This window comes from Rhinocladiella mackenziei (genome assembly GCF_000835555.1).
Source record: "Rhinocladiella mackenziei CBS 650.93 unplaced genomic scaffold supercont1.12, whole genome shotgun sequence".
In the NCBI taxonomy this organism is placed as follows: domain Eukaryota; kingdom Fungi; phylum Ascomycota; class Eurotiomycetes; order Chaetothyriales; family Herpotrichiellaceae; genus Rhinocladiella; species Rhinocladiella mackenziei.
The window spans coordinates 194,248-214,348 of record NW_013550593.1 but is presented as its reverse complement, the minus strand read 5'-3'; the positions used below and the strand labels follow the sequence as shown (position 1 = coordinate 214,348).

Genomic DNA, 20,101 nt, shown 5'->3' with positions numbered 1-20,101 from the left:
TCGAGACTTCCCCGCGTGGTCTGAATCTTAGTACTGATACCCCAACTCTTGGTTTTCCGAATTCCCAGCAATATATTCCCGTAAACTAGAGTTCTAGGCGGTGTTTCACCTATATCCATTCACTTCTCAAAACAACCCAGGGTAACGCTTGTTGTGACGATGGAGCAAAGTCAGCAACCCACGATGGAGAATCACGTCGATGAAATCAAACCCAAGGCTGAAATCGAGGAGTATATTGAAGATGGCCAATCAAGGAATGATGTTGAATTCAAGAAAAAAGAAGCCCAATTGAGGCGGAAACTTGATCTTTACATTGCTCCAGTGATGATGCTACTCATGCTCATCAGCTATCTTGACAGAGGCAATATCGGATTTGCTGCCACACAAGGGATGTCAGACGACATTGGTCTGAAAGGAAACCAGCTCAATGTAAGGAGCTTCCTATTCTTCCAGAACTGGCCCTGATCTCTTAACCTCAGACTGCTGTTTCCATCTTCTACATCTTCTACGTCTTGGCGGAATTCCCTACCTCGATCTTTGTCAAACGTCTCCAGTTCAACAGGGTAATTCCCGTCATTACCTTTTGCTGGGGTCTTGTTTGCCTATGTATGGGATTCATACAAAATTTTGCTGGACTTTGTGTCTGTCGACTTTTGCTCGGATTCTTTGAAGGGTATGTCAGCAAACCTAGGTTCTCATCTATTGTAACCGCTAACGTCTGGCCTTCTAGTTGTCTTTTTCCTTCTATGACTCTTCTGCTGGCCAATTGGTACAAGCGTGAAGAGTTGGCTCAAAGGATATCTTATCTCTTCAGTATGGATTACAGCTGTCTCTTTGAGTGCTCAACTAATACGACGCAGTTGCATCTGCTCTCTCCGGTGCCTTTGGCGGTCTCATTGCGTTCGGTATACTCTACATGGATGGAGTGGCTGACTACCCTGGGTGAGTAGAAAATGTTTGTCAATTATTTTTCTCTCTCTCTCTCTCTCTCTCTCTCTCGGGTATCTCTGCAAGGAGAATGTAAGCTAACATGGCTTCCAGGTGGAGATGGCTTTACATTTTGGAAGGACTAATCACGCTTGTCTGGGCTGCGATGTGTGTCTTTCTCGTCCCCAAAAACTACCAAACGGCCTACTTTCTAGACGATAAAGACAAGAAGATCATGGCGGTTCGCGCCGAGATGTCCGAGTCCTACTCTGGTGGTGACGGTCACTACAAGATGAAAGATGTCAAACTTGCCTGGAAAGATATCAAAACTTGGCTCCACGGCTTCAGTCAGATTGCCGTCGTCACAATTCTCTACGGTTTCGGTACATTTTTGCCCATCATTTTGAAGAACGGCTTCAATTATTCCACCAAACAAGCTCAGTATCTGGTCATCCCAGTCAACCTCTGGGGTGCCATTGTGTACGCTGTTGGAGCTGTGATCTCCGACAAATATCACAAGCGCTTCATGGTGATGGTTGTTTGTGCCCCGATTGGTATTGCCGGCTATGCCATCCTCCTCACGACTGTACCTGTCGGTGTCCAATATTTTGCGACATATCTCATCGCTACGGCTTGTTTCCTCTGCACTGGAGGCAACATTGCCTGGTTGTCTGGGAATGTTGCCCCTGACGGGAAAAGAGCTGCAAGTTTGGGTAAGTTTCGACTCCGTCTCTGATCCTGCCCTCTTTAGGATATGCCTGTCTTGTCTGAACCCTTGATTAACCTCGACCAGGGACCCAATTGACTCTTACCAACATTGGAGGGATCATTTCCGGACAGATTTATGCTTCAAACTCTGCTCCAGAATTCACGCTGGGCCATTCCTGGTCGCTGGGAAGCTTGTCGTTTGCCTTCATTGTATTCAACATTCTGAGAATCATCTACAAGAGAAGGGAGGCCTGGAAAGAAAGAGCCCGAGCAGAAGGAATTGTGGTCCCGCCCGAGGAATTCACAGATCGTGCACCATCTTTCCGGTATCAGTTCTAGAATGATCTGATATTACTAGGATAGCAGAGCATTGAATAATACACGCTTGATGCTTCTTGTCGTGAATGAAGATAACGCCATGTGGGACGCACCGTCTGTGCTCATATTTTGGGAACTGCAATGAAAGATCCACACATACCCATTCACGAAGAATACTCTCCAATCAAGTCTATTCGAAGATAAGGATACAGACTCATCAAGACCAGCGGCCCTGAAAGTCGGAGAAATTTCCCGGATATCTCACGGGTATTTAGCCTTGCATTCCATGTCTCATCTTATTGGTCCGGTTCGGCCCGCCTGGAAACGAAATCAGGCTCCACTCAAATTTTTAATCAACCTTGTGCCGTTGCGACTCAATAACCATATTTTATCCAAATCTGATTCTTTCCGGGCAGCATCTTCCGTAAACCATCTCGATCTTACGGGTTGGTGCTCACTTTCGATTGACCATATCATTGTGCTCTCTGAAATCCTTTCTGCCTAGACATCATTCATCATTGGTTATGAAGGCTGATCCGCCCAACGGTCGCGGAATCGCCTTTTTTTTTCCCCCCCTTTCATGACCTAATCTTTGAAGGTTGTCAGTCAATACTATTCCGCAAATTCCAAAATCTGTTTGAATTTATTCTCCTATGCAAAGACTCAATTCTTTTGCAAGAGCATTGAGCGGGAGCGGGAGGAGCGAGGCTGTAGGTAAGGCGTTCAGTGTTGCTAAGAGTCCACGCGATAAGTTTGGGAGACACATGCAGTCTCAATTAATCACTCGGTTGAATATTTGTCCATTGGTCCTTCATTAATCTTTATGCGATGAGATGATGGTCAAAGAGTATTGACCGTATGGATCAGATGCAAATCCTCCCCTCGAAAACAAAACTCTCTTCCAGTCATTTGAGTGGTATCTCCCCGCTCCATCCACCACCCACTCCCACCCGAGCTCAAGTCATTATTCTCTTCTCACCATACTGCTCCCGCACCTCTCTGCCCTTGGCATCTCACATATCTGGTTACCACCCGGTTGCAAAGCTACCTCAGTCCATGACAATGGGTATGGAATCTACGACCTGTGGGATCTAGGGGAATTTGACGCGAAGAAAAACGGCAAGGGAGTCCGCACAAAATGGGGAAGTAGAGAAGAGCTGGAGGAGTTCTGCGCGAAAGCCAGGGAGTATGGCATTGGCGTTTTGTGGGATGCGGTACTGAATCACAAGGCCGCCGCCGATGGGAAAGAAGCAAGCTGGGGGGTCAAGGTCGATTCCAATGGTGTGTCGGATCTCGCTTGTGTTGTTATCAGTTGTCTCCTAACGCCGACTACTTATTTACCAGACCGAACTAAACACATCTCCAAACCCTACGAACTCGAGACATGGACGAAATTCACTTTCCCCGGTCGCGGAACAAAACACTCTGAAATGAAGTATGACTGGACTCATTTCTCAGGTGTAGACTATGACTCTCGCAAGAAAGAGCATGGCGTGTTCAAGTTCGTGGGCCATGGGAAGCGGAGCGAGTGGGCTAGCGATGTTAGCAAGGAACTTGGGAATTATGATTATTTGTGAGTGACCCCCTCGTTTTGACGGCATTGACGATCCTGTGGCGTTTTGTTTCAACGTGCGTAGGGGCTGTATGGCTGAGCTTCCCTCTGAACAGAATGTTCGCAGATCTTGATCATTCGCATCCGTCCGTCAGATCGGATATATTGCGCTGGGGATCTTGGATATCATCTACGCTGAATCTAAGCGGCATGCGCCTGGATGCGATAAAACACTACTCGCTCTCCTTTTTGGCCGACTTTCTCTCCCATCTTGATGCGAATGCGCCGAAAGGCAAAGAGATGTTCTTTGTCGGTGAATATTGGGATACCGACTCGGAAACGCTGGAGAGGATCATCAAGCAATTTCATGGAAGGTTGAATCTGTTCGATGTCCAGTTGGTGTATACCTTCTGTGATTTCTCAAAGGATCGAAAGTGGGACTTGAGGACAGTATTTGATGGCTCTCTGGTTCAGAAGAATCCTGCTCATGCTGTGGTCAGTGTTCTTTTCCGCAGTCCTTGTTTTCCACAACTCACACAATTGGCCCCTTTCAGACTTTTGTGGCAAATCATGATACGCAAGAAACTCAGTCTCTGGCCGCTCCAGTTGACGAGTGGTTCATCCCGCTAGCATACTGTCTAATTCTTCTCCGAGACAATGGTGGAACCCCTTGCGTCTTTTGGGGTGACATTTTTGGCAATCACGGGCCCCGACCACGACTCCCAGCTTGTGGAGGAAAACTCGCACGTCTGATTGCGGCAAGGAAGCATTTCGCGTATGGTCCGCAGAGAGATTACCTTGACGAGGAAGACTGCATCGGCTGGACGAGGCTGGGCCGCAAATCTAAATCGAGCGGGGCCGGCCTTGCTGTCATCTTGACAAACAGCTGGGATCGCAAGTATAAGAAGATGTTTGTGGGACATAGACACGCCGGGGAGAAGTGGAGGGATGTGTTGGGTTGGGAAGATAGGGAAGTTACCATTGACTCTCGAGGATTTGGAATTTTTCCCGTCGGTCATCGCTCTGCTGGCGTCTGGACTGACGAGAAGTCTCCCGATTTCGAGAAGGTCAGTACTTTTACTTTTCCGAGAATGGGAAATACTGCGTCGCGTGTCCCGAGCTCGTCTGGATGAGTGTTATACCTGGGTAGTCTACCGCGTTTGTTGTCCACCACTTCAGTCAGAGCAATGCGAACCAGTCTTCCCTGACCTCTGGCTGCGTCCCTCGTTTCGGTCAGGATCCTTTCCTTTCACTAACCCATTTATGCAAATGATTTCTGCTAGTCTGCAACGGGCATGGTGAAAAGGGTAGTATATCTGTCGAACAATGAGCGGTACCATTTACTTGGAGAATGGTTATCTGTCAAACTTCTCTTCATTGGAAGAATGCTCTGCCCTTCCTCCATTAGAGAGTGGCATTAAGCCTGCCTATATATCTATCTAACGAGTGCACGTCATCATTGCTGCTTGTCAATGGTGATACAGTTTGGTGAGCGAATGTTGCATAATAACCCGGTTAGTCGTGAACGATAGGCCATCAATTGTTCAACACTATCCCACTATGTAGGATATAGGGGAAGAATAGGAGTAGAAAAGGGGTCAACCCAAGCATGTATATACACTGGTAATCTGGCAGGACCAGTTGCCAAAGGGACAGAGCATTCAATGCATCTCAAATTGCACCCCCGGTTTGACACCTCCTCAATTGCTGAGTTAAAATGAAACACCTTCCTTGGCCCTAGTTTTCGACTAATGCATTTCAATCTTCATAGGAAGCCGATGTCTACGGCACGAACCGTTCACAGCAACTGGACGTGCCATTGCGGCGCTCTACAACACTTTCGACGACTTTGAAGAGTACTGGGCAGCGCTTGCCCTGTTGTTTCTCAGCACCAGGTACCGACCTGGAAAGCTGACAGTCCGACGACTCTATTGCTCAATAGGTCAGAGAAGCCTTGAAACAAGACAGTCCCCAATAGAATCCATAGGGCTGGCGAGCAAAAGGACTGGTATTAGTAAACGTATGCAAGCGAAGACAGGTTCAATAGCCCTTGGTGCACGCTTAGCCACAAGGCAGGTGAAGGCAAACGATCGACAAGAATGAGGGATTAGAATATTTTCAAAATAAGTCTTGTAGCCAGGATAGACTAGGCTTTAATGTGGTCTCACCCTGATATAGAGCAAGTTCATGCTCCACAGGCTGCAACGAGAGTTTTCACGCAGTTTTGCACTCAATGTAGCGTGCGCATCGATGAAAAGTATCTTCGTCGGATGCTGTCTATACCCGAGTCACAATTGGTGAGTATGATTTGCAAATTGTGTCCAGTCAATGTCGCCGTTGGCTTCAGATGTGTCCGTAACTAACATCCAATTCTACAGATCTTCAACGTTCAGGCCAGTGAACGGAGGATTGTCATTCAATGAAGACTCTGCTTCTTGAGTAGATTGAGCCTCGGAATAGGGCTGTGGCAGCTGCGAAGCATGAACTGGATTACCCTGTCGGGAGTCAGAACTAAAGATCTCTTGGTCGTGGTCGTGACGCCGCTGCGGGACATCAACATGAGGCCGCGACGTGCTGAGTTGATGATACGAGTAATCCCTCGCACCGTTGACATCGACAGCAGGCGGGTCTAATGTCGCCTTTGCTAGACATAGATCACAATATAACGACACTTGTCGGTAGATCGTCAGGGGGAGCTGGGCACAAGATCAGCTAGAATGGCTCTCGATGTCGTTAACAAATATCAGATGAGTCACGAACCTTCCGAGAATCGAGAGAGAACCTGCTCCCCCACCACTTCAGCAGATGTTCTCAGAAGCCACAGACACGTCAGAACTAAGTATCATGACAACGTGGCTCACCTCAAGAGACCCGGCAGAAATCAAGCGCGTATTCGTTTTTCCGGTCCGCCATCTGAAAGCTGGCTGTTGGAGCGATCAGGCCCGCCTTGTGCAGAGCTATCAAGGCCTAGTTATATTGGATGGATAGATGAGGGGGGACAGCAAGTCTCCTCCCGGTCAGAATTAGGACCCGCGACAGCCCCATTTATTCTGCAACTCTTCTACTCGTCCTTTCGTCAGAAGCCGGGACTTATAATCGGTAGTAACCCATGGGGATCATGCTAGGTGCTTGATCGGCTTTTGGCTCCTCCCTTTTAGGAATTCGCATTGATGTCCTTCCCCAAAGTACAAAAAGGAGGCCAATCCGTGGCCCAAGCCCAAAAGAAAGGCCTTATGTGACCATTACCGGTGACATGTCGTTACGTAAATCTCCGCCCACGACCACAGCCTCTTCCCAGAGAAGGTTAACCCCCTTCTCTTAAACTACAACGCCAACCTAGTTCGCTCGCCGCTGAAGAGAATTCCAGCAACTCCAAGGTGTTCATCAAGAAAGAGTCCGCACACTGCCTGACCAAAGAAAAGCGCCAAGACTCAAGAAATATGGTGTGTACTAATCAGAGTTATACGTGATCAATGGCATATGAAAATGCTTATACCGTATTCGCCCACTGAGTATTTTTAGGGAGCGTCCTCGGGGATATAATATAGAGTACACGCTAATTCCACTGTCCTTCAACCATTATGCAACCATCATACCACGCCAGGTATTGAACGAGGGACTCGACCTGCCATTGATTATGAACCTTTATAGGTACGCCCTTCTCATCCTCCACATCGTTCAATACACTCTGTTCAGGCGCGGTTTCCACGATGGCTAATCTAGGACGATCGGTCAGGAGGTGCTGGAGTAGTATTCCCAAGTCGAACGTGGCTGGAGCGAAACGAACAACTCACGCCCACTCAGCGGGCTTCAAGCGATACTCACTTGGGTCGGTGGTGGCCGTCTCCGGAGCCGCCGTCATCTGGTGGTTCACCTCTCACAATATTGCCCTAGCAGAAGCTCCTCACCATGCACATACCAAAACCCATGGACGCGATCACACCCACGTTCACGGCCATGATAAGCGACTCGTCCCACATGCGGCTCCATCAACACCCACTAGGCCTGTCGCACACGAGAATAAGGCTCACGTGACGGACGTCTATGAGAAGCTGGAACAGAAATCTTTGGATCTTGCCCAACTTCCGGTGGAAGAAGCTGTGCTCACCAGTGCACCTAAAGTCCCTCCCTCAATCACCCGCGATTATCCCGTGATTCTGAAGGTGGATTTGACAACGACCACCCGGAAAGCCCAATTGACAGGAGCGTACAAGTATGAACAATGGACGTTCAACGATCAGGTTCCGGGACCTTTTATCCGTGCACGCGTAGGCGACGTTGTGGAAGTGACATTGACCAACAAGGACGAAAGCGGCATGCACATAACATCGACTGCCACGCTTTTCTGGGGCCTGGGGCCGGGTCGGCAGTGACTCTTCGTGTACCATTGCGCGGCGGCGCCGGTGCCTGTCCACATCGCCAATGGAATGTACGGACTGATGTATGTTCAGCCAGCAGATCGAGATCTTCCACCCGTGGATAAAGAGTACTATGTGATGCAGAGTGAGTGGTACCACGAGCCGCCCGAGGTGGACGATCACGGCAAAAAGTCGTCTCAGGTTGAATTTTCCTATCCCAACTCCCTGTGCGAAGAGCCTGACATCGTCGTCTTCAACGGGAGTGAGTCGGCCATGACCCGAGAGAAGCCACTAAAAGCGAACGTCAACGATACGGTGCGCATCTTGGGGGGTATTATTCTGTACACCAACTTTTGTTATTCTGTACACCGGAAAACCTGCTTATTCTGTACACCATGCCTCAACTCTCCTTATTCTGTACACCACCACCTCTCTCTCGCCTTATTCTGTACACTTAACGCTCTCATCCTGTTATTCTGTACACCGCGCTAACAGAGCTTGTTGCCGTTGGCCCGGCGATGGCGAGAAAACACTAGTAAGTGGCGTAGCTGTGGAGGGGTGACGCGTTAAACTCTCCCCGTTATAGGTGGTTGCGAAGCAATAAACACATTTGATTCCCTTTTCCTTGGTAGATAAGTACCGTGCATTTTGAGCTTCTCTGTATACTTTGTAAATTATTGTGGCCTACACAGCCGGATTTGTGTAGAGATCCCCTGCACGGTCGATACCTCGTGCTGACTAAGGTAACAAACCAGCGCCCATAGGCTTGGGTGGGAACCGCCCATAAGCGGGGCAGTTGCCCCCCGGCTTATGGGCGGTTTCCCCCCGGTTCATGGGCGGTTTCCCCCTCCGGCTTATGAGCGGTCCTCCCAAGCCTATGGGCGCTGGTTTGTTACCTTAGTCAGCACGAGGTATCGACCGTGCAGGGGATCTCTACACAAATCCGGCTGTGTAGGCCACAATAATTTACAAAGTATACAGAGAAGCTCAAAATGCACGGTACTTATCTACCAAGGAAAAGGGAATCAAATGTGTTTATTGCTTCGCAACCACCTATAACGGGGAGAGTTTAACGCGTCACCCCTCCACAGCTACGCCACTTACTAGTGTTTTCTCGCCATCGCCGGGCCAACGGCAACAAGCTCTGTTAGCGCGGTGTACAGAATAACAGGATGAGAGCGTTAAGTGTACAGAATAAGGCGAGAGAGAGGTGGTGGTGTACAGAATAAGGAGAGTTGAGGCATGGTGTACAGAATAAGCAGGTTTTCCGGTGTACAGAATAACAAAAGTTGGTGTACAGAATAATACCCCCCACTTCAGGCGGGCGTATCGTGACGGCGATGTTGTGAGCCCGCCAGGGCAATTTGTCTCGACTTTGAGTGTTCCCCCCGGGTGGAGCAACCATTGTCGACATGCACGTGCTTATGCCCGGTACCATGGCCTTGGTCGACCTTGCCATTTTCCGTCTGGACAAGGGCGGCGTCGGTTACTTGAATGTGTCGGGGAAGTCAAGACCCGACATCTACCAGAGCGTGCAAGCTCCTGCACCGTGTGTCGGGTGCAAGCTACATCCCTAATTAGCCTGGTTCTCTTCTAGAGCATCACAAAACAATGCAGTTGGGTACAACACTCACAGACGACGTGTTCGCACTCTGCGTCATTTCGGATATGTCACGTAGGCTCACGACACGTGTCACGTCAACAGAATGGTCAAGTGAGTGAGCCGGAACCAGGGTTGCCCTCCCTGTTATTCGCCGGTCAGTCAGCCGACGTCTTTGCCAAAGGCCTGCACAGCCGTCTGCACCTGGCACTTTTGGTAGCCCAAAGTCGCCTACTATTCTGTCAAACTGGATGCAACTCGAGATGTATTGAATGCTCTGTTTCTTCTCTACTTGTCGAGGTACTGAGGCTTCTTTTATAGATATGCGAATACTACTTCGTTACGTAGAGCAACCATCAGTAACGTCGTCGTCTATGGAAACCTCTCACCAGTGTTTCAGCTGTGGAGCCTATACACAATAGCCCTTTGTTCAACAGGTAGAGGCCGAACAGTGCTTAAAACATCACGTATCAATACTGAAGTAACTACTTAATTGTCTTGACACCCTGGCCCTCTGTTGATGCGCTAAGGTCCAAAACGCCCCTATGGAGCGACCTTTGCAAAAGGGTCAATGTCAAAACCGGGACCGATTTGTGTGCAGCCAGTATCACCGCAATATAATTAACTAAATGACCTATGGAAAATTTTGGTAGCTAAAAGCACTTAGGTGATTGTCATAGGCTAATTAAAACGTCTTGTTTCACCTCCCTCTTTAAGGAGAACTGGCAAAATTTTGTCGTGGAATATATAAAAAAAAAAGCCCCCTCCTATGGTCCATCTCTGACGAACTCATAGATGAGGCGCCGCAGCCAGTGAAAGTTGGAGCCACACAAGTTCAACTGAAGGAGAGTTCGAATCAGTGACCTCCCAATGTATCAACAAGACGACATCATCAACAATCACTGGCTGGAGCATTACGTTACCCATCTAGGGCACCTAGACTCAATGGAGCTAGGCCGGACAACCCTCTTACCTCACCTGTGATCGAACACTAGTGAGGCCCCTCAATTCTATCGGTTCGACTAAAACCTAGTGCTACCACTAAATTTCGTCCTTGATAGGTCAACCACGATTTGGTGTCAATTTTGAAGCAGTTTCTTGCGGAATAAAATATAAACCTTTATTTTTCTGATTTTGGAATACCTGTAGTGGCTTGGCGTTGTGCGGTGACGCCAAGACCATCGTGTTGGCCAATCATGCGAGTCAATAGCTTGGCATTGTCACGTGAGCATTTTGACAGCCGCTATCGGATCCAGTCCGTGGCCGAGTAGGGCTATGGACAGTGTATAGAGCGGCCTCGATATCTAGATGGTCCTTGAATCGGATCCGATGATATACCAACGCCATCGGATCCAATCCGTGGACCATGTGGCCCAGTGGGACCGGGGGTAGTGGTCTCGTTCTTTCGACCGTGTGTACGGCGCAGCCTCCCCAGCTTGATCGAATGGGTGCGTCTGCTATGAATGATAGGTCACCACTTGTTCAACAGAAGGACCTTCGAACCCTTAGATAGACAGACAGGTTTCAGTACATTGCCATTCCACACCCTACCTTGTACGCTCGCAACGATTTATGATCCCTCTCCCCATACCCTCTATTAGTACTGTTGTTACATCGGGTTGATAGTGAGGGTTGTTGGGGTCCAGGAAGCCACGGAGTTGTTCGAGGCGCTTTTGGACATCGAAGGGTTCGACCCATGGGATCATGGGGGAAAACTTGATTGTGGATTCCATTGCATTGAGAATTGTCTGTTCGTAAGAGGGTTGATGGTACGCTGAGTGAGTGTGAACAAAGTTAGGTGGGGGCGAAAATTGATGGGCCTTTTTGGGCCATAAAATTCCAAGGCTTGGCAATTCCAAGGACAAATAGTAAGTTACGCGTGCAGTAACTAGTACGATATGTCACGTGGCGTAATATCACGTGCTCAAAATTGATGAATTGTGAGTTGTCCTATTTCGAAAGGGTCGAAGCGTGTACGAAGCGCACAACGCTTCCGAAGGGGTGTGAAATATGCCAAGGCGCTAGTAACTGGAGAATAAAAGCGGCCTTCGGCACGCCCTCACTTAGTTAGCGACGAATACAATTCCACTCGTTATTTTACAGGTCTTTACAAGCCTTGACGTCGCCACATATCACAAATTCAGTTCTCATCCATCAGGTGTCGCAGAAATCGGGAGCACATGAAAGGGGTACAAGTCACAGTAGTCACTACTCAATTCTGATTGCTTGCACTTGCTAGCCCAACTAGAAGATGCCTAGTTCTTTTTGATTTGCTCCCTGCATATCCTCAAGTCTGGTAATATCGAACCTCCTACCAAACGGAACGATTGGAGGCTCTTCTTAGCCCAAACTCCAAGCCTCCTTCCTGCCCCCTTTCTAGATATATCAAACTATCATGTGTCAAAGTGGGGAGCAACTTGAGATGTATTGAGTGCTCTGTCTAACTCACAACTAGTCCAGCTAGGTTGCAGATATATATACACATTGAGTGGACCCCTTTTCTTCTCCTATTTCTACCCCTAAATCCTACATAGGGGTGACATCTCCTTTCGCAATAAAGGGGCACTCGCTACTATTCAACCACTCTTGTTCGACATCATATTTCTCTCCGGTTTCCGGTCTAGAAACACCCTCGGAAGCGACTCTTGTGTATTTTCATAGAATTATACATTTCAGAAGGATCATGAGAGCAGAATTTGAGAAGCTCAAGGAAGATCCTATAAAAATTTCAAAGGCGAGAACGGCCTCAAAAGATCCAGCCTTCTTCACGAGAGGAATCCTGAAAACACAAGGTAAATATAAAAGTACCATCTACGCTAAATGCACCGTATTCCTCCAGAATAGCGCCGATCTCTTTCAAGTATTCGTGCAACCGAGGACCGGCAGCGTAATGAATGGTAGCTTGCTGCCAGGTCGTCGTCCGATCGGTAACCGGAGCATCTGGCAAGCCTGCAGCTTTGGAGATATAATTGATCACGTCCATTCGGAAACCATCGACCCCCTCTCTCGAGCCAGAACCGCATAATGTCATGAATGGCCCGACGGAGCGGAGGATGTTCCCAGTTCAAGTCGGGTTGTTCCGCGCAGAAGATATGCAGGTAGTATTCATCCGTCACCTCGTCATACTCCCACGCACTTCCTGAGAACCCGTCAGATAATTAGAGCATTCTCCCAAAGGTCACAAGTGCACGATACCATGAAAATATGACCACCAGTTATTGGGTGGGTATCGGTTTCCTTGAGAGTCATATCGCGGTTTCCGCCAAATGTACCATTGTCGATACTCGTTGTCTTTAGAGCTACGCGACTTCTGGAACCACTCATGTTGGTCGCTTGTATGGTTGACCACAAGATCCATGACGACATTTAAGCCTCTTTCATGGGCAGCGGCGATAAGCCGATCCAGGTCCGCCAAATTGCCATAGTCGGAGTCAATTTCATGATAGTCGGCTATGTCGTAGCCCATGTCGACTTTTGGCGACTTATATACCGGACACAGCCAGATGGCATCAACCCCCAGCTCCTTGATGTAGTCCAACTTGGACAAGATCCCCGGTATGTCGCCAATACCATCATGATTCGAATCTTTGAACGACGAAGGATAGATCTGGTAAACGGAAGCCTCTTTCCACCACGCACGACGTGCGACGGGAGCGGCGCTCCATCCCCCAATGGGCTGCTCTATGAATGAGGGAGCCATACTGACTTTCCGAGAAAGCAGTGTCAAGAGGATCATGCGTCTTTTCTGTATCGCTCTTTCTGGGTGGAACCGACGCTATCATTTTTGTGTCAGGGATCGATGTGGGTTTGGTGGTGGCGACCGCCTCCGAACAAGCCTCCGAAATAACCTCCGATTGGATTGGCCGATTGGTTCTTTTGTGTAGACTTATCGTCTTCGGACTTGGCGTGTCGCGAATTTCTATACGAGGAATAAAAGATTAATGAAGAACGAGATCTCAAAGAGGCAGCATATCACAGAAAGAGACCATGGCGTGGCCTACGATATACCCGGATATGCTCTATCGTAGAGTTGGAAACTCCGGGTTGCACGTGTCGGTGATCGGTTTAGGCGGCTGGCTCACGTGAGTGCTCTCCTCTGGCTCCGGTCTGCTTTGTTGATCATGTTATGGTAAAGTTGTGAGTTGACGGGCTAACTGCAACTTTTAGACGCCACTTTCGCATGTATGAAACAGGCCTATGAGTGTGGGATCAACTTTTTCGACACTGCAGAAAGGTCGGTTTGGATTCTTGTCTCTTTGCGAACCTCCATGACTACAGGGGTGCGACGTGTTGACACTGAACACAGTTATGCAGAAGGCGAGTCGGAGATCGTGATGGGAAAAGCGATTAAAAAATGGGGCTGGAAGCGAGCCGATATTGTAGTGAGCACGAAGGTACGACTATCCGTCTGAGATCGCCGAGACGTGTCACTCTAAATCCGCTGGACAGCTGAATTGGGGAGCTGCGAACGGTGAAAACCTTATTAATAACCACGGCCTTTCACGCAAGCATATCATCGAAGGCCTCCAGGCCTCGTTGAAGCGTCTCGACCTTGAGTACGTCGACATCATATACGCTCATCGCCCGGATCGGCTCACTCCGATGGAAGAAACGGTCAGAGCTTTCAACTATGTTATTGATCGCGGCTGGGCTCTGTATTGGGGAACCTCGGAATGGTCTGCCGTCGAGATCACCGAGGCTTGTGGAATTGCAGCGCGTCTAGGAATGATCGCTCCTATTGCGGAGCAGCCATTGTACAATATTCTCGATAGGAGGAAAGTCGAGTGCGAGTTCCAGCGGTTGTACGACCGATGTGGAATTGGCTTGACCACGTTCTCCCCTATGAAGATGGGCCTGCTGAGCGGAAAGTACAACAACGCGGTGGAACGACCTCCGCTGGGATCAAGATTCTCTGAAAGCAATGACAAATTTGCAAACATGGTGCGCGATGGGTATGGCAATGATGACTGGAAGGTGACAATGAGCAAGATCGCCAGGCTGAAGGTATGGTCTACCTGGAGAAGGCGAATTGATGAGCTAAGTTGCGGTTCCAACCAGCCGATTGCCGACAAGCTGGGAGTAAAGCAATCCCAGCTCGCCCTTGCTTGGTGCCTGACATTTAAGCACGTCTCTTCCGTGATCATGGGGGCATCCAGTCCTCAGCAAATCCTTGAAAACGTTGAAAGCCTGAAGGTGATCCCAAAGCTGACCTCAGAGATAATGGCGGAAGTCGATTCCGTGATTGGAAACAAGCCCTTGTTGGATCCGGCAAGACAGGATTGATCTGGCGTTTGCTCAGATTCTTGGAATTGAGAATTCCCTTTCCCGTTCTAGTGGGTAAGCGTCGCCACTCTAACTTACCCTCCCCTTAGCCTTCCCCAGCTCTCCCTCGGTCATCCTCTGATTCACCCTAACTGGGCACGCTAAGGAAGCTAACAGCGGCACATCCCTAGCCATGCGTTCCACCACATGCACAGGAGATATTGAACAGTATCCAATACCCCGCTATTGGAAAAAGTGTTAATTATCCATTCCTATTCAAGATATAAGTGTAGGAATAGGAATAGAAAAAGGGGTCAACCAAACGTGTATATATACTGGCAATTCGACATGACCGGCACTCGTCGAACAAGGTCCCACTGGACGGTTGGAGAGTAACAAATGCCCCTTTATTAGGAAAAGGGGTTATCACCACTATGCAGGATTTAGGGGTAGGAATAGGAGAAGAAAAGGGGTGCAAATGCAAAATCAGTCTTTCGGTACTATGATCGTCCTCCCATTATTCTTAGCACCCCCATGCGTTCGGGGTCTCCACGCTCAACGATCCGCTTGTCCCCTCTGGTGTCTGGAACCAGTACGGCCAGCCATCACCGTTCAGTTCGTACTTCGCAGCGAAAGTTCCCGGGCCAGTCGTGAATCCAGCCCCTACCCATTCCAGATCTCCGGGGCTCGGTTTTAACACCCATGTCTTTCCCTGAGTGCTCACTATGCTCAACCCTGCCACGTGGAAGGTCAGCGCGCTGGTCGGGCCCGTGGCCCAGCCGTGTGCATGGCTGATGCGCGCATCGTCATCGTATGGTGCGTAGTGCAGCATCCTGTCGCTCGCGTAACCTTCGATGAACGTGCTATTGGCTATGCACGGGTCGTCGAGCATGAAATTGGCACTCATGCGGCGCATGAGTTCCATCGCACGCGCCGGCTGGCCCGCGATATAATGCGCCTGCAGCTCAAAGCTCGAAAATAAGGGCGACATCGTATTGGCCGTTTCGGGAGCAGGCGCACCAAATGGCGTCCAGCGCCACACCATGTTCGTCGATATCGATGCGACTTGTGTGCTATTGGTGGTGATGTTGGACTTGATCGCCCACGCATTGTCCTGTCGGTGCAGGGTGGTGGTCTCGTTATCACGATACAGGCCCGCTTCGGCATCCCAGAGACGAACATTGGCGACGTCTTTGAGCGTCGCGGCGTGCTGTTGCCAGCCCAATTGACAAAGTGGTGCTGTTTACACCTATACGTGAAAGACCCACCGTGCTCCCAGATACGTATTATCTCGGGTAAGTAGACCCCGAGTGCCTAGCTAGCGAAGCCCATCGCAGTATTCTACACCGAAAGCCCCACTGACGGCCTTGACACGATTTGTGAGTTTGGGCTTGTGGGGTATTGCATTAGTTTTCGCTAGTTGAACGCCATGGCGCTCCCCAAAACTCCCGACACGTTTGACGCTCCTTCGAAGAGTCGGTTAGAAGTGCTCATCGAGCGGCTCGAATCTTCTTGCCCACGTAGACAATATAGGACGTTGACACTAAGAAACAAAGGGCTTTAGTGTGGGAAAAGATCTGGTACAATGTTGCTCAATAGTTACAAATATCTCGTCCCGGCAGTTGTGATGAATCGTTCCCACATGGTCCGAGTGAAGATGGTTTTCTTGACGAGCGGGATCGGATGCAAGTGTGGATTGGGATGTCGTACAGAGCTAGCCGATGCGCGTGAACGATGCTATTACCCAATCTGGTAGGCTTACCATAAATAACGAAGTTGACTACGCCTGGGGGAAGCCTCAACAATATAGGCGCAAAGAGATTCATGAAAGTATGCTGGTAATGTCTTCTTTCGAAACTCTCCGAGACAAAATACAACAGAAAAGAAAAGAAAAGAAAAGAAGCTGGAGCGGAGAGTGTGTGAAACTAACGAGGACTTTTGGGTCTCAATCTGGGGAGGGTTGTCCTTAGCCATTCAAATAAATTATCACAAATGAGATAGAAGCAAAAGGCACTCGAGACTAAGCCCCCCCTTTTTGTGTTGGCCGTATCCATTCTAACAAATGACATTCCGAGTTCCAACCGCTTAAATCATAAAAGCCCCTCTAGTCATGACCAAGTCAACGAGCTCTGGATACCGCTGGAGTAGCTCAAAACCCCGACCAAGGATGGACAGGCTGAACCGAGCTGATCAGCGTGTTTTTAACATGAGTTGGCTTTCTGGGTTCCAGTTGTCTTGCTTCAGATGGCATGCATCTCGAATGAGCCTTCCAGGATGGATGATCAAGAAGACGATCATGACGAAGAACATTAGGAAGGCGTCGGTGGCATAGAGGAACACCTCATGTGATGCAATAAACCCGTCTACACCCTGTAGGTACTCGATTGTGCGAACCACACTCCGCACAATTAGGACCAGCGTCACGAGTTCGACCGCTCTGAAGTGGTTCCGCCAGTTGATGGTTGAATCTTTCCTGAGCACCTCGGCAGGTTCACGCTTGATCCGACGGTGCGCATACCAACAAGTCAGAATGAAAAAGCCAAGCGCGATGACCTGAGTGATTAAGCCACCTAGCAGAATCTTTTTACTCAGCTCGATGCTACTCTCGTTGCCGGAGGCAGGCAGCGTAGATCCCATGACTTAGGTCACGATGCAGCCGATGTCGATAAGGACGTAGATCTTCGTCAACCAACGCGTGCTAATCAGGGCATGTCGTTGTGCCTCGAGGGCAGTGATGATGCGTCCGAGAGTCATGTAGATGGTCGCGGCGAGGAATGGCGGCGAAGAGAGGATAAGGAGGTTCTGCATGATGAAGGGACTAGCGGAATCTGGATTGTCAGATGCCCAGGCACGACCATAGTAGCCGAATGCCTCCCCTTTGACCGTAGTTAGACTAGATTGAAGAAAATGAGAGATATCCAAGGCAGGAGAGCCTACCAATGGCGTCCAGGATGAACGGGATAAAGAACCACGCCCGAAGCGGGAAGAAGTACGCCAGGTATCCTAGAGTAGCAAGCCCGAACAGAACAATAAAAGAGAAGCCTGCGGCTTTGTTTGGTCGATACTCGTAGAAGACGATCCGGGTGCCGTTGACAACAGGTCCAAAAGGACCATCGTCGCTCATGGGGGCTAAAGTGATTGGGACCACACACGCTAGAGGGGATTGCCAAAGAAATGGGGGAGGGAAAGAAGAAAATGAAAAGAAACCGAGAGCTTCTGGATCTCAGAACAGGAACCGTGGGAGAGACGAAGTTACTGTCATTGTAAGGGTCTAATATCCTTAAGTATACGGAGTTGTCGTGGGCCGGTAATAATAGGCAGGGAGGGTGGTGGATATTTTTCGCATTCATGAATGCGAAAATTGACCCAATCCGGTCGTCACTCCGTTCTGCTCCTCAACAAACACAAAGCCTCTCACGATATAAGGCAGGAACCCGCTGCGGGCGCTTCATTCCACTTCACCATCTGTCTCATCATCTTGCAAGGCTATCATCATTTTGGGTGGCATTACCTGAGTCCTCTAAGCACGACGAGCTAGTCCGTCGAGGTAGATAATTATCTCTATAACACATCGTGCATTGGAGGACCGTGTTTGTTTGGACGCGTCACTATACTAGGCCCTGACCTGATCAATGCTGCCCAACACCGCCTCAATATCGAGTCCCATTCTTTTCTCCCCTCTGATGAAATCCGATCAATTGTGGATTTCCTTTCCACGACTTGCTTCGAAGTTGGTTGGGTTGTGTGGCAGCTGCCAAGCCGCCCGTGGGCCCGGTTCAGCCCACCCCCGTAAAAATTTTACTATGACCTGATTCACAATGTAGAATGGTACGACTGTAATTGTGGCAGACCTCATATCTTTACCAGACCGTCGTGAGGAGGTCAATGTCTCCAGATTGATTCAAACAAGATATGCCAGAGGAGAGAAGGTCCGGGAAGTTATCTAAAAAACCACATCATAAATCGAGGAATGGCTGCCTCAACTGCAAGAGGCGAAAAGTCAAGGTCGGTGTTCCCTCCCGACTGCCATCTAGCTAAGCTGGAGACTTTCAAGGATTTGGACCGGGATTGTTTGCTAACATGTTCAGTGCGATGAAGGGAAACCCGTCTGTGCTAACTGCATCGACTTCTGTGTGCCTTGCGATTTTGCACCGTCGCAACTTCCCTTGGGGGCCTCTGACTCCTCGACTACTCCCGGAGCCCACAACAGCGTCGACGGAGTTGAACCACGCTTCCTTCCACGCCGTGGAAGAGGACGACCACGGAGGGACTGGACACTCCGTCCTCGACGGCGCTGACGCCCGTTGCTTCCGACTCAGATCAAGCACAGTGTGCCGTGAATGTGGCAGATGTTGAACTCTTACTCCATTTCACTTCATGCACGGCCCAGTCGCTTGCCGGCTCTGACAAGGACGACCACCCTATTGTCAAATTCTGGGCACACAATGTCCCCCGGCTTGGGTTGTCCCATCATTTCGTCCTGGATCTTACCTTGGCGGTGGCCGGATACCACCTGGCGTACCTCCGAGCGGGAGAAGGCAGACAGCAGGACTATGAGGCCCTAGCCGAGCGCCATATGGCAGCAGGGCTGGCCGAGATGACCAAGGTGCTGCCGAACCTAGATGATAACAATTGTGGGGCGCTCTACGTATCTGCCGTTCTCGTGTGCTATTGCGCTTTCGCCGCTGGCTCGACGAGTCCGGACGATCTACTCCTCTGCAACATCCGCGACGAAAATCCTGTGCGCTGGTTGCCGCTGATTCATGGAGTGCGATTGATTCGCACGACGGCCGATCCTGCTATACTCTTCTCCGGACTGATGGCGCCTCTTGACGAATCCAATGGGCCCAGTCCAGATCCAGGCCCCACGTTTGCTCGCGAGTGCTTCTCAAGGATTGAGTGGGAAAAGCCGCTCTATGAGTTGCGCAGCTATATAGCTTCATATGGTGGACCGGATGTCGATGTCTACCTCCGCGCCTTTGATACGTTATCGTTAATTTATAAAGCCACCTATGGCAAGGCCGATGGCTCCCACGGCGGTCCACCCGAAAATCAGTTCATTCTCGGTTGGCTGTATCGGATGGAGGATAGTTTTGTGGCCTGCTTACGCCGCAAAGAACCTCTGGCACTGCTATTACTAGCACACTACGCCCTGTTATTCAGAACCATGGGCAAGCGTTGGTACATGCGGGGCTGGTGTGATCACCTTCTCGTCCGGATAAGAGACTTTCTTGGGGAAGACTTTGTCACCTGGTTGCGATGGCCGATGCAACAGGCCGGGGTCGGAGTGGAGCAGAAACCACACTTTATGAACTACGGCGCAGATGACATTTTTCAACTATCATGAATGCTGGCGCTCCAGGAGCACAGCTTGAG

The 20,101-nt window shown here is 49.6% G+C and overlaps 8 protein-coding genes across 8 annotated transcripts; 4 read left to right on the top strand and 4 right to left on the bottom strand.

The window, feature by feature from the left end:
• Window positions 1–183: 183 nt before the first annotated feature.
• On the top strand, window positions 184–4,638 carry Z518_11248 (uncharacterized protein; the record flags this gene model as incomplete). The annotated part of the gene is made up of 10 exons (XM_013411192.1): window positions 184–429; window positions 480–673; window positions 731–813; window positions 861–942; window positions 1,042–1,640; window positions 1,721–1,945; window positions 2,821–3,234; window positions 3,298–3,526; window positions 3,622–4,000; window positions 4,060–4,638. 10 exons carry the CDS (start codon window positions 184–186, stop codon window positions 4,636–4,638), a joined length of 3,030 nt encoding a protein of 1,009 aa, XP_013266646.1.
• Window positions 4,639–7,215: 2,577 nt separating this feature from the next.
• On the top strand, window positions 7,216–8,650 carry Z518_11247 (uncharacterized protein; the record flags this gene model as incomplete). Its single annotated transcript, XM_013411191.1, has 3 exons — window positions 7,216–7,867; window positions 7,961–8,194; window positions 8,619–8,650. 3 exons carry the CDS (start codon window positions 7,216–7,218, stop codon window positions 8,648–8,650), a joined length of 918 nt encoding a protein of 305 aa, XP_013266645.1.
• A 3,559-nt stretch (window positions 8,651–12,209) lies between these two features.
• On the bottom strand, window positions 12,210–13,163 carry Z518_11246 (uncharacterized protein; the record flags this gene model as incomplete). The annotated part of the gene is made up of 3 exons (XM_013411190.1): window positions 12,210–12,412; window positions 12,462–12,602; window positions 12,659–13,163. 3 exons carry the CDS (start codon window positions 13,161–13,163, stop codon window positions 12,210–12,212), a joined length of 849 nt encoding a protein of 282 aa, XP_013266644.1.
• Window positions 13,164–13,450: 287 nt separating this feature from the next.
• Window positions 13,451–14,746, top strand: Z518_11245 (uncharacterized protein; the record flags this gene model as incomplete). Its single annotated transcript, XM_013411189.1, has 5 exons — window positions 13,451–13,487; window positions 13,631–13,697; window positions 13,770–13,857; window positions 13,913–14,467; window positions 14,522–14,746. 5 exons carry the CDS (start codon window positions 13,451–13,453, stop codon window positions 14,744–14,746), a joined length of 972 nt encoding a protein of 323 aa, XP_013266643.1.
• Window positions 14,747–15,248: 502 nt separating this feature from the next.
• On the bottom strand, window positions 15,249–15,770 carry Z518_11244 (uncharacterized protein; the record flags this gene model as incomplete). The annotated part of the gene is made up of 1 exon (XM_013411188.1): window positions 15,249–15,770. The coding sequence occupies one exon, from the start codon at window positions 15,768–15,770 to the stop codon at window positions 15,249–15,251; it is 522 nt and encodes a 173-aa protein (XP_013266642.1).
• A 1,145-nt stretch (window positions 15,771–16,915) lies between these two features.
• Z518_11243 (uncharacterized protein) lies at window positions 16,916–17,362 on the bottom strand (the record flags this gene model as incomplete). Its single annotated transcript, XM_013411187.1, has 1 exon — window positions 16,916–17,362. One exon carries the CDS (start codon window positions 17,360–17,362, stop codon window positions 16,916–16,918), a length of 447 nt encoding a protein of 148 aa, XP_013266641.1.
• Window positions 17,363–17,365: 3 nt separating this feature from the next.
• Z518_11242 (uncharacterized protein) lies at window positions 17,366–17,849 on the bottom strand (the record flags this gene model as incomplete). Its single annotated transcript, XM_013411186.1, has 2 exons — window positions 17,366–17,601; window positions 17,663–17,849. 2 exons carry the CDS (start codon window positions 17,847–17,849, stop codon window positions 17,366–17,368), a joined length of 423 nt encoding a protein of 140 aa, XP_013266640.1.
• An 846-nt stretch (window positions 17,850–18,695) lies between these two features.
• On the top strand, window positions 18,696–20,072 carry Z518_11241 (uncharacterized protein; the record flags this gene model as incomplete). Its single annotated transcript, XM_013411185.1, has 3 exons — window positions 18,696–18,730; window positions 18,814–19,028; window positions 19,075–20,072. The coding sequence occupies 3 exons, from the start codon at window positions 18,696–18,698 to the stop codon at window positions 20,070–20,072; spliced, it is 1,248 nt and encodes a 415-aa protein (XP_013266639.1).
• Window positions 20,073–20,101: the final 29 nt, after the last annotated feature.